This window comes from Grammomys surdaster, unplaced genomic scaffold (genome assembly GCF_004785775.1).
Source record: "Grammomys surdaster isolate TR1022 unplaced genomic scaffold, NIH_TR_1.0 125941, whole genome shotgun sequence".
In the NCBI taxonomy this organism is placed as follows: Eukaryota; Metazoa; Chordata; class Mammalia; order Rodentia; family Muridae; genus Grammomys; species Grammomys surdaster.
The window spans coordinates 4,503,799-4,520,513 of record NW_021620763.1 but is presented as its reverse complement, the minus strand read 5'-3'; the positions used below and the strand labels follow the sequence as shown (position 1 = coordinate 4,520,513).

Sequence of the window (16,715 nt, the reverse complement as noted above, 5' to 3'; positions counted from 1 at the left end):
GATGAATATCAAAAAGTTAAATGGCTTTGACCTTTACCTACTTTCTCTACTAGAATTGATTTGAATTAATTTAATGCTAATTTCAAACATAAAAATCTCTGGTAAATATTAAATAATTCTCATCCCATATGGCCAAACAAAAAGCTACCCCAAGCAAAATACTTTCATTCATGGGGACACAGTTGTTAGGTTTTTATCATGTCACCAAGGCTAAGCGTTGGACCCTGCATTGAAGGGGAAGATGTCTTGCCTCTGTCCACATGTCCACAGTCACTTGCTGCATTTCCTCCGTTCAATAAAGAGGAAAAGGATTCTCTCACCCTTTTCATGCCTAAAGCTAGTGGGTGTCAGCTGCATTCGAATGGGACCATGTTTATCCTGGTGACTGGGAGCAACTCTCATCCCCTCAGCTACTTTCTGGGTTACTGTTTGCATTGAATAGCTGTTTGTTTTCTGCAGTAGTTAGCAATTTTCCTGGACAGTCCTGTCATTGCCACTGCCTTCACTGAAACCCAAAGGCCTCTTAGAAGAAAGATGACAGACTCCATCCAGCGACTTGCAAAACTTTAAAAGCAAGTCCTTGTCAAGCACGTGAAAAACAACTCTTCTTTCTATATAACTTGAGAAGAAAAAAAGAGAAACTATCTTACTCCAGATGTTGGAGTGCTTGTGAATCCTTGCTAGGGAATCAGGCCTGGGCTGGTTCATCCTCAGGCCTTTATGTTCCCTTTGCGAAACCCACAGAGAACACATTTGGGGCCACTTTGCAGAGTTGGCAAGAGTCTCTGCTTTTTAAGGGAATCATATGGACACAGAATGCCACAATCAATAGACTCCGAATCCCCAGGGCCCAGAAATGGGATGCTTAGGGCTCACAATCTAGGTCATCAGTTAGAATATGGCCTGGGCCCAAGAATCATCCCAATCGTTGCCAGATTCTGCTTACTTGATTAAACTTCATTCAAACAAAACTAGGTTGAAGAGATTTTGTATCTTTTTGTTGATTAATGGTAGGGGGGCAGAAGAAACGAGAGGAAAAACAATGAAGGTGGAGAAGCAGTCAAGAGAGGAGGAGCTAGGATCTTTAAGACTCTCCTTTGGAGGACAAGTGGTGCAGGAGATCCACTTTCTCACCGCTGACGATCTGAAAAGGCCAAGTCTTTCCACTGGAGCTGGGTGCCTTTCTTTACCATCTAAGGAACAGTATTGTGGTTATGGTCATGGATTTAAGGGTCAGAGAGAACTTTAGATGGGGGGTGGGGGGGTGGAGGAGAGGACAGGAGAGGAAACTTGATAGATTTATTGATTTCAAGGGGATGGATGAACTGGGCAGAGGTGGCACACACCTTTAATTCCAGCACTCAGGAGGCAGAGGCAGGCTGATTTCTGGGTTCTAGGCCAGCTGAGTCTACAAAGTTAGTTCCAATACAGCCAAGGATGCTCAGAGAAACCCTGTCTTGAAAAACAAGAAACCAAACAAAATCAAGGGGTTGGATGCTCCAGGATGTGGTGGAATTCACACTGAAGTTATTAAAGCGCTATGGCTTCCTCCTCACTAGGGATGTCAAGGCTTAAACAATAATCTGCTATTTGTATTAGTTGGGTTTTGCTTTGTTTTGTTTTTTAGTAACTTCTTAGTTATCCTTTTCTGTGCATTGGGAATCATGGTCCAGCCCTTTACCTGTTTCCATTTAATAACCTTGACATGGGTTATTTTCAACAATTTCAGCCTGTTGTCTGTTAGTACTGCTTAGATGCAAAAAGACACTGGTCACCTTTCTCTCTTTCTTTTTTAGGTGTCTGAACATACTCAGTTAAGTTGGGTCCTCACCTGCATGGTGAGACTGCCTCGATTACAGCATTTACACCAGTGGAAGGTAAATGCCAGAACATGAGTGTCGATGGGAAGGAAGGCTTTCATTTGTGCTGTGCTGGGTGCTGGGAGTCCTGAGTTTGTTCACTGCCTTGGTTGGCCACCCACTGTTTGCTGGTGCTGCATTGTTCCCTGTTCTGTGTCAGTATCAAGGAGAAAATGGAAAGGTCTACCAGGACCCTTTCTGACTTCAGAATTTTATTGTCATTTGTTTTATCTGTATTTTGATAGGATTGGTAATGACTTTGAACCTACTGCATTATAATTACAAACAATCAGAATCTCTAGGATACTGGTCCCTGATATTGCCTCCCATTCCCCCTGAAATTAAGAATATTTTCATGGTGGAAACAAGAGACAACATATTTCATTTAACATTTAAACAAGTTAAGCCTAGGCAACAGTTCAAACCTACAAGGGGGAAAAAAAAAGCTGTCTTTCTTGTAAGAAATTCTACTAAGAAAGGTAAGTTAAATCATTCATAGTGCTTTCCTGCCGCTGACTTTTGCAATTGGGTATCTAGAGGTAGGTAGCCCAGTTATGTCAACGCTAATGTTTAGTTTCAGTTTCTTTTGAGCATATTTTCAGGGCCATTAGTTTCCTCAAAAATTGGTCTTCAGAAGCCATCCCCTAAACTGCAGAAAGCAGCTCCCCTGATGTGATCGTGTCCAAACCTTGTGGTCTGAGTTTGTGCCTCTGTCCCAGATCCTTACCTTAAAACCCAACCCCCAACAGCTGGGCCTTTAGATAAGAAGGGTAGGTCTCTCACTAAACGGGATTGTTGTTCTTATAAAACAAGCCATGTCACCTCTCACACTAAGGACACTGAAGGAGGCACCATAGATCAGTCTTGGAGGTGAGCTGCGGGTACAGGGTTGACGTTGAAGTCTCTTCCCTAGCCCCAGGCTTTTCCATAATCCTATGCCCCCTGGCTCCATTTGTCTGTTGTTCACAGCAGAAATGGCTGTCTTGTAGATGTTCAGAGAGCTGACATTAAATCATTCAGATGCTGATGCTGCAGATTGACTTTATGCCGGGAACTGGAATCAATGTTTTATATTTATAATGTTCTCTAACATTTTAATTTTAGGCAAGACTTTATTGTTAGTATAACATTATACCACTAATTCCTGGTTGAACCTACTAATGAAGAGAATTTCAGTGTCCTGGGAAGATAAGCTAAGAGCTGTTCTGACTGGGACAGTGAGCACAGCAGGAGTGATGTAAAGGTCTGGTCAGTGTTGCTGAGGTCAGCTGCAGGATTGATGGGGAAAGCACCTAGAACGAGCTACCAGCACTCAGGAAACACTAGTGTTCTCTACTTCACAGCACTTCCTTTGTAGTTTCAAGGACCAGTTGCTGATATAAAAAACTCAGGACTGGAAAGATGGCTTGGGAGTTACAAATGTTTCTTACTCTTCCAGCATCTACATTGGGTGGCTCCCAATAGCCTGGAACATCAACTTTCAGGGATCCTACACCCTCTTCTGACTTATGTAGGCACCTACGCACATGTGACTTACACACACACAGACATACACATGCACATAAGTACTAATAGTAGTGATGATGATGATGATGATGATAAATTTACAAATTAGACAGAAAGATGACTCAGCACTGGCCTGAGGACCTATATTCAATTCCCAAAAACCACTGTGGAAGGAGAGAACTGACTCTCCACAATTTGTTCTCTGACCTCTCCATCCAAGCTTTGTGTGCCTTCCCTTATGCACATGCACAAGTGCAAGAACACACACACACACACTAAACAAATAAAATTTACCTGTGAATTTATTGCAACACTGGGGCTGGAGAGATGGCTCAGTGGGTAAAAGCACTGGCTGAGCTTTCAGAAGCCCAGTGGTTCAGTTCCCAGCACCCACATGGCAGCTCACAATTGTCTGTAACTCCAGGGAATCTGACATCCTCAACGGAGACATACATGAAGGCAAAACACCAATGCACATGAAATTAAAAATACAAGAATAATTTTTTAAATTAATGCAGCATGGCTTTCCTTTTCCATCTGTCTGTCTTACATTTCATGCATCATGCATAGTGGAGGCGGGTGACCAGTGGCATGTGGAGAGCAAAGGACAGCTTGCTGTAGTCAGTTCTGTTTCCAGAATCTGAGTCCTGGGGATTGAACTCAGGCTTTGTGTCAGGCACCTTTAATCAATGAGCTGTCTTGCCCACCCTGGTAGCAGCTTTCCAAAAATGAGGTTCTGTTTCTTTTTCCAAACTCTTCTCTAAATTAATCTTTGATGACCTTTACTCAGTAACTTTGTGGTAAGTGTTTTTGAGAAACTTAATTTTGTAATAATTTCTGAACTGATTCGGAATGTAGAAAACTCCTTTCTCCTTCATGAAATGAAGGAGAAATTGAGGTGGTATGAGACTCACGCCGAGGCAAGGGACCATGTGTGTAGCTCAGAGGTAGAGCTTGGGTGGGCTTTGCACAAAGGAGGCCCCAGCTCCCAAAATAAAATAAAACACCATGGAAATGGTAAAAAAGATCCCTCTCACTTCCGAATGAACATGATAAGCGGCCGACATTAGAGCCGCTGAAAGGGACGGAATAGATGTTATTTCAGGTGGCTCAGGAGCACACTTGACTTGCTTTAAAAGTTTCTTAATTGAGCAATATAATCAGGTTGAAGTCAGATGCCTTTCTCTTCTCTCCTCGTGTCCACAGGTAAAGGCTGCGAAGCAGAAGTATGATGGGACAGTAGGCCTGCTCACATACCCCGTACTCCAGGCGGCAGACATTCTGTGCTACAAGTAAGGAGGGCCACCAGCCCTGGGCGCCTGCACTCTCACTGTGACAAGAGAGAGGCTGTGTGTGAATGTCTGTTTGTTTGCTCATGGCAGAGTCTCCCTGTGAACTTGTAATCCTCAGGCTCCTGAGTGCTGGAATCACAGGCATGTGCCCCATGAGTATTTTTAACTCTCAGGAAAAGGTTTGCCTTGTGGAGGAGGGGTACAACAAGGATCAGATACACAACAGTTGGCACAACACACGGAGTGTATGTCTTTCAGTGACTCGCTCACGAGTGCCATTCAGAGCTAGTGCAGAGTACCTTCTATCTGTTAGAGACCTTAGGAAGTCTTCTCTGTGTGCTAACCTGATAACAGCCCTGTAAAATGAATCATTGTTACCTCTGTTCATCAAGAGGCATAGCAGGGTCTCAGGGTGGTCAGCAGCAGATCTAAGGTCATGCTAGCTAGTAAGGTTTGGAGCCAGGGTCTGAGTCCAGAAAGTGCTTCCAGTCTAAGGTCAGGAAGGTTTGTCAAGTTGGGTCTATGAAAGGCTGCTGGATGGCAGTGACAGAAAATAACTAAGAGCCCAAACTGCTTCTTGTGGCCAGGAAGCAAAAGAGGAGAAGAGATGGAAAGGGAAGGGAGAGAGAGAAGAGACAAGGAGGAAGGGACGACAGGAGGCAAGAACAGGTACAGTGCTCATCTGGTGTGGCCGTCACGTGAGTGGATGTTCTCTACATGTATCTGTTTTGTTTTGTTTTGTTTTGTTTTGTGTAATGGGGATTGAACCTCAGGCCTTGCACTTGCTCAGCAAGCGCTCTACCACTGTGGCACATTTGTGTTTTGGCTTCGAAGACGGAGTCTACTTAAGTTGTTCAGACCAGCCTTGAGTTCACTCTGTGTGAATTCATACAGCCTTCAAATGTTTTCCTCTTGCCTCAGCCTCTAGGCAGCTGGAATTAGAGGCTGTGCCCAGGCCCAATGCTAAGTTTATTTTACTGTGCTGTGCCTGCCTTGCTTCTCCTGCTGTTAGATGATGTCATCGGGCTGAAGGAGAGGGAGTAAGTGCTTACCTTGCTTTTTAGTTTGGTAGAATTAACAGGAACTTGATTCTTTCCTTTTTGTGATTTCTCAGACAGATTAGTTCTTACTATAGATGTTAGCAGTCATAGCACACAGTTGCTTCCTTTTCCTTAAGTTGGCATCACTCATCTTTTCACCGCTTCCCTTCCGTGTATCTGGATTGCCAGCATCACTGTGTGTGCTTTGGGAGCAGCATGATGTCAGTAAGTCCCTGCGAGGCTACACCCACTGATATGAGAGCTCATGTGCCTGTCAAGGTGCATAGTCATCATGGAAGTGCTGATGAATGACAGGCAGGGCAAGGTTGATGCATTGCTTACAATGAGGCGCATATTAAAACAGTGATGTGCATATTAAAACATTGCTTATTTCTGGGACTTTTCATGTATGTTTTTAGACCATAATTGGTTCTAGGTAACTCAAGCTGTGAAAATTAAAATTGTAATAAGAGGCAACTGAGATATATTTTTATCAATTGCCCAAAGTCTAATTAGCAAAATGATAATATATGTACATATATATACATACATACATACATACATATGTACATATATATAAAGCAGCCCTTTTATTTGCAAGTTAGATGAACAGGGAACCTCTGGGAGTTATTGAGCAAATGACATAGGACTGAAAGCACATGGTTGAAACAATATGGTCATCTTAATAAGACCTACACAATGACAACACTGGATGGCATACCAGCATGAATGGGAGAAGTCTTACATGGTTTCAATCCATGATGAAGTACTATAGGAAGTTACGATTTTTAGATACAAGAGAACACTGTTAGAAGGGTGACATCAGTGAAGTAGATTTCTAAGTGCTCAAAGCATGTTTTACATGCCACCATTTTTAGAGTCAGGTCTGGGGTTGCAGATGTCCAAGTATTGTACACAAAACTGACAGTGGTTCAGATGTGGCAGGTATCCCTGAGGGTTTCCTGCTGGCTTCTTCTCTGTCTCCAACATCAGCAGGATTCACTCATAAGAGTCCTAAGTGTTTCCAGGGTAGGCATTCTTTGCCATTCTGTAGCGGTCCTCCTTAACTTTTACAGATCTCAGCAGTTGTTAGAACAGTGCTTCTCTCAGCTTCAGAAAGGAGGCTGGGCGCTAGTGGTAAAGCTCTTCCATCCCATTCTGATTTTTAGAGACTCTTTGTTCAGGTGAACAGATTAAAATGCTTTTCTATAAAACCAGGCAATCATCTACTTCAAGATGGGTCTCCTTCCTTAGCCTAGAAATTGTCTGTCAGATCTAAAGCCATGATTAGATTACAGATGTGAACATCTGCATGTCCCTTTTCTAAAAGAAACAGCCCAGCATTCCCCTCTGTCTAGTCTCAGGCTAGACCACCTGTGAAAGTGGGGGGCTTTATTTGTTTTTGTTTTGTTTCACATATTTCTGTATCTGGGAAAAGCCATGACCAGAATGTCTAGGAATATTTATGTTATAAATACAGGTAGGTTGATAGATTGAGGGACGGATAGAACATCTGTGGTTTCTAGGCATCTGAACATTGATGTGGCCTCTTCATAGAATACTGATGCAAGTCTGATACAGATTTTGTATTTGCTTCTGTCAAAATCAACATTAGAATGAGTGCTGTGGTAAGCCAGAGAACATACTAGGAAATGAACAGAGAAGCAGCTTCAGATAGGCTTATAAAAGACATGTGTAATCGTTTCCATAGGAGTTGCTGAGAGAGCTGAGAGGAGAGCTGAGATTATCTTATCTGGAGAGCATGATAAATAACAAAAATTTAAGCCAAGACTGGAGGTGCAGATCTGTGATCTTGGCTGTTTATCAGGTTGGGCAGGAAAGTCGAAAGTTCAAGACTTGTCTGATCTACGGAATAAGTTCAAAGCTAGCCTGAGTAACTTAGTGAGACATTGTCCCAAAATAAGTGAAAAGAGGGTAGGTGATGTAGCTCATGAGTAGAGCTTTTCTAGTGTACATGGAGCCCTAGACTCAGTCTCTACACCAGCAAAATAATAATAATAATAATAATAATAATAATAATAATAATAATAGCAGATACAGGAAGAAAGACAAAGCTTGAAAATAGCAAAAGTTCTTAATTTTTATTTATATGTTCCTTATTTATCTGAATGCCCAATTTAAAATAGCTGCCCATCAGAGAACCCGAAGGCCTGCTGCTAGATAATAGACTCAACAGGGAAACTCTACCTGTGACACCGCAACAATATGGTCACCTAAACTCTGCTTCCAGGCAAGTCCCTGAGAGTCATTCAGCCACAACTGGTCAGACATAAACACATATGTAGGAGCCATACCAAATGGACCCAGTAGGGAGGGTGTGTGTGTGTGTGTGTGTTTCTGTGTGTCTGAGTCTGTATGTCTGTGTCTGTGTCATATAACAATAATTATAGGGGAATAGGCCATGACTTTAAGAGAGTTGGGGTGAACATGGGAAGAGTTGGAGGTGAGAAGGAAGAGTAGAAATGATGTAAATACACTGCCTGTGTATGAAATTCTCAAAAATAAATAGTTGGCCAGATATTAAGGAAATATTTATTTTTTATTTTTGTGTCTCTTCCTATATATGTATACATATATAGAGATACACAGTGTATTTATATTCAACACTTTTTTTAAGTATCTGTAATGCAGCAGTTCCAGGCAGTGCCACTGTGCATGCCCTTGAAGGGGAGAGAAGGAAGGACTGACAAGTGTTGAGTGGTATTCTCCAGGTATCCTAATAACTGATAGATACATGGTACTCAAGTTCTTATGATGCTCTGTGAGACAGGTGGTGATATTCCCATTTCCAGATGAAGACATTAGCTTTCTGGACAGAGTAGTGTAGTGTCTGAGCACTTCCCTAGTATATGTGAGGTACTGCCAAAAAATGTATATTAATCATCAATATTCAGTTATTATTTAAATTAGTTAATTAAAATACTACTAATAATTTTAAATTTTAAAAAGAAAGAGAAATTAACTCTTGGGGGAAATTTGCTAAGTTCTGAAACTAATGTTTCCTAAGAATTTGAGCAAACAGGAGAAAAAGCTGAGACTAGAAAACCAGAAGTTGAAATGGGCCTGGTTGCTCAGCAGGGCAGAGTCCTTGCCCCCAAGCCCGACAACCTGAGTACAGCCTCAGAACCCACGTGGAAGGAGAGCATTGACTCCCACAAGTTGTTTTCTGACCACAAGCATACTGTGGCATGTATGCTTGTGTGTGTGTGCACACACACACACACACACATACACACACACACACACACACACTATACACTAAATAATTATGTGTAAACAAAGAAATTCTGAGATGATTCAGGAGAATGAGGAGATGAGCCTTTAAAAACTTTTTTGCTATGTCAAAATCCCTGAGGTGAAACAACTTAACAGAGAGAAGGTTTATTTCTGCATAGGTTTCAGGGTTTCAGCACGTGATTGGTTGACCCATTGCTGCAGGTGTACAGTGAGGCAGGATGTCATAGCAGAAACACGTGGTGGGGCAACGCTGCTTTATTTCACAGTGACAAAAAGAGGTGTAGAGAAGAGGCAGGCCAGGGTCCCAAAGTTCCCTTCCAGGGCCACACTCCAGTGACCTAATTTGTTTCTAGCAGGCCCAGCTCCTGAGTGGTTCCACATCTCCCAGTAACACTACAGACTGGGACCAAGCCTTTAGCACATAGTCTCTGGGGACATTTAAAGTACAAAGTGCAAAAGAAGAAAACGAGCAAAGGAGACAGTAGACTAAGTGGCCTGGAAGTTCAGTTTGGTGGTTTCAGCTTCCAGGAGAGTCTTCCTATTGTCTGAGGGTGGAGGCATTGCCACGGAGAGTACACTTTTTAAGACCAGATTTTAAAACCTTCATCCAGTGAGCCTAGAGTCCAGGAATCTTGCAGGATCCTGAAAGCTGCTGCCCAGCTTCATTCTACCACACAGCCTGCACAGCCATGCCTGTTCTTTCTTTCTGGAATATCAATAGGGCTATATTAAACAAAATCCACTGCCAGGCTTCCAGCCCCTGAAACTGGGAGCTATCAACAGACAAGCCAGTATGTACCCCACAGGGAGCGGGAAGCTGTCTGTGTGTTTCAAGAACAGAGTGAGGTGGGTGTCGTCAGTGCCATCTAAATGAACACCGATTAAATACAGAGGAAGTGTAAAGGAGAACGGTAGCTGAGACCTGCTGTTTGGAGGCGGTTTCACGGCCTAGAGTGTAATGGTGTGGTACGAGGAAGATCACACGCACGTTCATTAGGTGTTGCCCTGCAATGAGGTGGGCAGCCCGAGGAGAAGACCAGTCAGAAGCCACGGTCTCACTCCATATGTAATGAATATTCATATCTAATAAGGAATTACTGGGAGGGAGAGTCATGTTTAGTAAGTAATCAGTAAAGAGGAACCAGCCCTTTGTGACAGGAAACACGGCTCCAAGCCCCTTTCCCAGCCTGCCGAGTGAAGGCTGCAGTTCTGAAAACCCACAGGCACAGCCAAGCAAGTCAGGGAAAGCAATATCCACTCAGACAATGATCATTCATCTGGACACTAATGCTGCCAAAGGGGTGGGATGGAACCCAAGGAAACTTCAGACAGTCAGGATCGAAGAAAAACCGCTCAGTCACCAAAGAAGAAGATCAGAGGCATTATTATGTGACAGAAGTTATAACAATCAAAATTATGAAAGACTTTGTTTTATGTTGTGTCTGAGAAAGCACAGCCAGGGTGAGAGGGAATAAAAGGGAGGGAGAGAGAGTGGGAGTATTAATATGGATATCATTATGTCGGATATAAATTTTGAGAGGGCAACCCTAAATTATTTGAAGTGAAAGGCAGACTATGGGGAAAGAGGTTGGAAACGTGAAGAGAATAAGCCCCGTAAGTGAGTGGAATCAAAGACAGGCTGAAGAGAGTAAAGTGTGAACTCCACGGCGCGAAGCAAAGGCCAAGATAAATTACAGGAGGTGGAAGCGGCAGGAGGAGGGACCAGAAACAAACAAACCAAACGCAGATGCAGGCACCACGTGGAGCAGTGGGGCCAGGTGAAAAAAATTAAAATGGTTTTAATCCTCTTATAAAAAAATCAAAACCCCACAGATTTGTAAGAAAAGCGTCAAGGATCCAACAAGAAGCAAGTCGCACACAGCGTCATTGTGAAAACTAAATGTGTTTTTTGTTTAGTGGGTGGCTTTGGGAATCTGGAACCATTTTGACATGTGGAAATATTCATTTTGATGTGCTTAAAGTGTATTGATTATGGTAATTGTTTTTTCTGTGTTAGTTGCCGTCCATTGTGATTTCCGATGAGCTACTGTAATTGCTTTTTAACCTCCTCTGTTGGCTAATTTGGTCTGGGAGAGTCAAAGTGACCTCTGCATATGGGTCTCACTGTAATTACCATGTCGTAAGAGTAGCAAAGACCAGTCAAAAAGAAATTGACAAGAGTGGGCATGTGCTTGTGTACCCCAGAGAGGAGCCCCAGCAGCCTGTCCTGATCAGAAGGTACAGAGTGACCATGCCTTTTGACCGCTCACAACCGACACTGGCCTGCTCCAGCCTTAGCCCTCCTGGGCCCTCTACGCTTCCCAGCACCACCTTGCTGACCTCAGGTCCAGGTCCACACCCTTGGCCACACCTTCACCCTTACACTCACTGTTCTGTTTTTCTTATGTCAGACTTCCCAGAATTCCTATAAAATGGTTTATGTGTGGGGGCTACCCATCAGTTTCACGTATGTTTTTTACACAAATCTGGGTTGCCACTGGGTCTGTGACAGTATGTGGGGTTGAAGATTGGTATTTCTGTTTTTCAGGGTGAGTTGGCGATTAAAATGAAGATACTGTTAATTAAGAAAGTCCACGAGCCTCCCATAAGGCCATCTATGGCTCTCTCTTACCATTCTGTCCCTTAATGTATCAAACATTAGTGAGTGATTGTCGTGTCAGTTGCCTCCATGTATTGAACTCTTACCTCAGGAAACACTTGATAACCCTAGAAACCAGCCAGATGGATGATACCTTCATTATCAAAGTTTGCAAAGGAAATGAGGGCTTGGGAAGAAGGAGAAACTCTAGATAGTCACTCACTGCTTCTTCCAAATTAAACTTCCTTGATCAGAAGCTGTAGCTGTGCTATCAAACCTAACCCCACAGCCATGCATTAAACATTGAAATCACCTGTCTGCACACACAGTCACATTTCCCGAGTTCCTCCTCAGGCTCCCACACTTTGAACTGCATATACGGGAGTGACATCATCATAAATTGTTTCTCTTACGTTCTGAGTGGTTTGTTTTTCCCCGTCCTCATTTCTTTAAAAAAAAAAAAAAAAAAAAAAAAAGATAACATTCAAGTCTTTGTTCCTTTTCTTAAAATCATTTCCCTCTCATCTCTAAGAACAGTTAACAAAGCTGGTTTGGGTATGTCTCAATTTTCTTTATTTCTCTCATTATCACTATCATTATCATTATGATCGTTATTTTTGTCCATCTTTTAGTCCTGAGGGTTTAACTCAGGACCTTCATCAATGTTTCCAGAGTCATCCCACATCTGTGCGTCCTAAAAACATGTGGCACCTGAACATAACTTTCATAATTTATGTAAACATCAGTGTGCCCTTCACAAGCTCTGCAATTTGCTTTCTTCACTGTACATTTTAAGAAGTAACTACAGTGTATGGTGAGATTTTCATTTGACTTCCACACAGCATGTTAACTGTCCTCCAGTTACAAAGACTTGAAAATGAAGACGCATATTGTAGAAAGATCAAGAATCATGCCTCGTTTGGTGGAGAGGAAAACCTCTGGCTGGAAGAGCTGTCTGCCGTCTCTAATTTGAAGAATGGGTGGGGTGTCTTTCAAGTGTGAGCTCCGAGGTAGAGGCATCTGGTCTAGGCTGGAGTAATCTGCTAACTGGGTGAGGGATGAAGAGTGGCTTTTAGACACAATTATGTACAGAACATGTGCTTTTGAAGATGCCATGGCTCCCTCCCGCAAGGTCCCGTCATGCTGGTGTTGATGGCTCTAGTCTTTCGAGATGGAAGAAACAGAACCAGAGTAGACAAACATGCCTTCAGCACACAGATAAAGACTTGGGCCTCAGTGTTCTCTCTGTAGTTGGCGAACATTTGTTGAACACCAACAGTGAAGTAGGCACAGGCAATGCAGCTGCTTGCAATATCATTTCCAGCTAAAGAGCCTCGCTGAGTCTTTCTTTCTGTGTTTTATTAAAAGGTCCACACACGTTCCTGTCGGGGAAGATCAAGTCCAGCACATGGAACTAGTTCAGGATCTAGCTCGAAGTTTCAACCAAAAGTATGGGGAGTTCTTCCCGTTGCCCAAGTCCATTCTCAGTAAGTAGCAACCAGATGAGCATGATTGCCGGGTACATACTGAGCAGTAGACTAGAGACCTGGAATTTCACTGACACTCAGTGTGGCTTTCTCACTGACAGGCTTCAGGCTCTGTAACTGGAATCTTTATTGTTCATGTGGGACTAGGCAATGATACTGGAGTCTAGAAAACATTAAAAATAAAATGTGAGGACTGGAGAGAGATAGCTCAGCAGTAAAGAGCACTAGCTACTCTTCCAGAGGTCCTAAGTTCAATTCCCAGCAACCACATGGTGGCTCACAACCATCTGTAATGGGACCTGATGCCCTCTTCTCACATGCAAGTGTACATGCAGATAGAGCACTCACGTACATAAAATAAATAAATCTTTGAAATTTGTGAAAATGTGAGAGAAACTTTTTAAAAAATCATAATTTTAATTTCTTAGATACATGTCAACAGATTGTATGTATGAAATAACATTTTTATTTGATAGAGCAAATTACACATAGTTTTACACACAGACCAAGGCTCAGCAAGGTTGTGTCCACGTCATGTGTCTAGGTGACTAGTTGATATCGAACCTGAGCCCTGTCAGCTCTTCTCATCCCAAAGCTGGTGCTCCTCGCCCTTCTCAACATTCCCAGTCAGACAAATGTCAGGAAAACGAGAGCTTTCCTCACATAATCACACAGCATGATCCTCAGCGTAATCCTCACAGAATGAGAGAGAGATGATGATGATCCTCACACTGCTGTCTGAAAGACAGGAGAGATGGGCAGAGTTTACCCTCTGCATCTGAAATGGCAGCCCCAGCTCTGCTAGAGTGCCCCGTGCATTGAAGTCAGCCTCCTTCATAGCAATAAGTAAAATGCCAGTGTTCCATCTATGGCTATTTAGTCTACCTCAGTTTCATCTCTAATAGCCATAAACTAAGCAGTTATCAAGAACACTTGTTTATGAAGCAACCCCCCCCCCGTGTGTGTGTGTGTGTGTGTGTGTGTGTGTATCAGTGTATCACTATGTCTGTGTGTGTGTGTGTGTCTGCATATCACCGTGTGTATGTATGTGCAGGTATGTCTGTAAGTTTATATTTCTGTGTAGAGACATGGAAGGATTGCCACAGATGGTTAAAGTTGCAGAATTCCTACAGTGAGGTGGGAGGTGGAGACAGGAGAATAGCCAGCTACATAATGGCAGGATGAACAAGAGATACCTTACCTCAAATCCAGTTCCCTAAATTTGTTCTCTGGCCTCAAACTTGCCATAGCACATGCATAGCTGTGCATATACCCACAGACAAAATAATGTTTAAAAATCAAGTGTACCCAGAGCCAGAGAGATGGCTCAGAGGATAAAGGCACATGCCTTGCAAGGCTTGTGACCTGGGTTGCATCTGTGGACCCCTCAGGTGTGCACAGCATAAGCAGTAGAAGCAACACAGTCTCTTCTGTGTCATTTATACACTGAATGAATCGCTGCTGATACATGCTGTGGATGTCACACTAACAAGATTGGTTTCTGATGTTTTTACTTCCATAGTTGATAAATTGCACAAATTCTTCAAGATGAAGGCATGCTATTGGGCTATCAGTATCTCTGGTGGGGTTGGTGTTTTCAAGGTCTAGACTGTAAGGTTCTCAGTGACTTGCCTTGTTTTCACTAGCATCTATGAAGAAAGTGAAATCTCTTCGTGACCCTTCTGCCAAGATGTCAAAATCGGACCCTGACAAACTGGCCACTGTTCAAATAACAGACAGCCCAGAGGAGATCGTACAGAAATTCCGCAAGGCTGTGACGGACTTCACGTCAGAGGTTACCTATGAGCCGGACAGCAGAGCTGGTGTCTCCAACATGGTGGCAATCCATGCGGCCGTGTCTGGCCTTTCGGTGGAGGAGGTGGTCCGCAGTAGTGCAGGCATGGACACTGCTCGATACAAGCTGCTAGTGGCCGAGGCTGTGATTGAGAAATTTGCTCCAATCAGGAGGGAGATTGAGAAACTGAAAATGGATAAGGACCATTTAAGAAAGGTTTTGCTTGTTGGATCTACAAAAGCCAAAGAATTGGCCTCTCCTGTGTTCGAGGAGGTGAGGAAGTTGGTGGGAATTCTGTAGGAAGGCCAGCCAGTCCCTGCACTCCAGTCAAGACAGTGTTCCTCCCGCAGATTTAAGCCTGTCCATATTTCCCTCAGTTTGATGATCAGCTGCATTTGAGGAATGCCGTCAATTGAGCAATGTTCCAATCCCATTGGCAAATGCTATAATCGGGAGCTGAGGCAGGCGCAGCTCTTTCACTCCAGTTAAATGAGGTGCATTTTTTGGTCTGAAGTAGTCCCACAAGCTTAAACAATAACCGAGCCATGATGTGTGCTTGTTTGTGCAGTACTTACTGTAGCGGGTGCACTTCATCTGTGCTGTGCATACAGGTCCTAGGCTATAATCCTGAATCCAGTGGGTATTTGCAGTTCATAGAGCGGTTGATTCTCGCAGCTTATGTGTTACTATGATGATGTTTGCCCTGATGTATTTCAATGACTTAACTTGTACCAGCAAGGTGGCTCAGGCTCAAGGCACCTGCTGCCAAGCTTAATAGCCTGAGCTCAATCCCCAGGACGAGCATGGTGGAAGGAGAAACTGACTGACAGGTTGTCCTCTGACCTCCACATATCTGCCCTGGTATGAGCACATACATACATACACACACACACACACACACACACAACCCTAAATAAAAATGTAGTAATCTACTTATTTCCTAGAGGCACACACTGACTTATTTCAGGAAATGTCTTCTTAACTTCAGCGACTCAGGAGATCATTATTGGAGAGCATTGTATTGCTTCAACTTTGTCTATTATGCAGGGCCTGCATTCCTGGTTGTATTCTTGATAAGCACTTCTATTTTTACATTCACCTCAGTTTAGTCTCACCAAGCCCTCCCTCTGTGGAACACATAGGAACCGAGGGGCAGAACATAGAATTAGCTCACACAGTGTCACTAAGTAAGTGGGAAGCAAGTCCAAGAGTGAAGCCCTAGCTCCCTACTACCAAGACTAGTGCTTTTAAATAATTCTCCCGCCTCTGGGCTGGAGCAGACACAGAGTCGGTCTGCTCCCGTCCTGTTGAGAAACTGAATCCTGAGTCATCCAGGAGCCACTGCACTCAGAGCAGCTGGTAAGAACTCCATCTCACTCCCTAAACCCCAGAGATAGATCGGGGAGCCAGGGACATCCAGGGCACAGCAGCTACCCAAACCCCGCCCCTCCGGAATTCCACTTCCCTTCTGCCCCTGCCTGGTCCTCTGGGCTGGAGCAGACACAGAGTTGGTCTGCTCCTGTCCTGTGGAGAAACTGAATCCTGAGTCATCCAGGAGCCACTGCACTCAGAGCAGCTGACACAGAGTCGGTCTGCTCCTGTCCTGTTGAGAAACTGAATCCTGAGTCATCCAGGAGCCACTGCACTCAGAGCAGCTGGAGCCACTGCACTCAGAGCAAGTGAAACTGAATCCTGAGTCATCGAGGACCCACTGCACTCAGAGCAGGAGGATTTCCAGATCCAAGAGGTGGCCTGAGTCCCAGGAGTTATTCCACCCAGGAGATTAGGAGCATAAGACCACAGAGACCTCTGGACTCTGAGGAGCTCTGCAATAAGCAAGATAACTGGAAATACAGACTCCAGTTCTACACAGTGAGGG

The 16,715-nt window shown here is 43.7% G+C and overlaps 1 protein-coding gene across 2 annotated transcripts in view; it reads left to right on the top strand.

Moving 5' to 3' along the window:
- Wars2 (tryptophanyl tRNA synthetase 2, mitochondrial) overlaps nt 1-16,184 on the top strand; it is a 77,474-nt gene extending 61,290 nt beyond the window's left edge. The window contains exons 3-6 of one of the 2 annotated variants that reach the window (XM_028753007.1): nt 1,797-1,877; nt 4,572-4,657; nt 12,923-13,041; nt 14,688-16,184. In XM_028753007.1, the coding sequence (XP_028608840.1) occupies nt 1,797-1,877; nt 4,572-4,657; nt 12,923-13,041; nt 14,688-15,136 (735 nt within the window). In that variant the 3' untranslated portion in view covers nt 15,137-16,184. The remainder of the gene's footprint in view (nt 1-1,796; nt 1,878-4,571; nt 4,658-12,922; nt 13,042-14,687) is intronic. The other variant, XM_028753008.1, reaches the window with a different exon arrangement.
- The last annotated feature ends 531 nt before the right edge of the window (nt 16,185-16,715 follow it).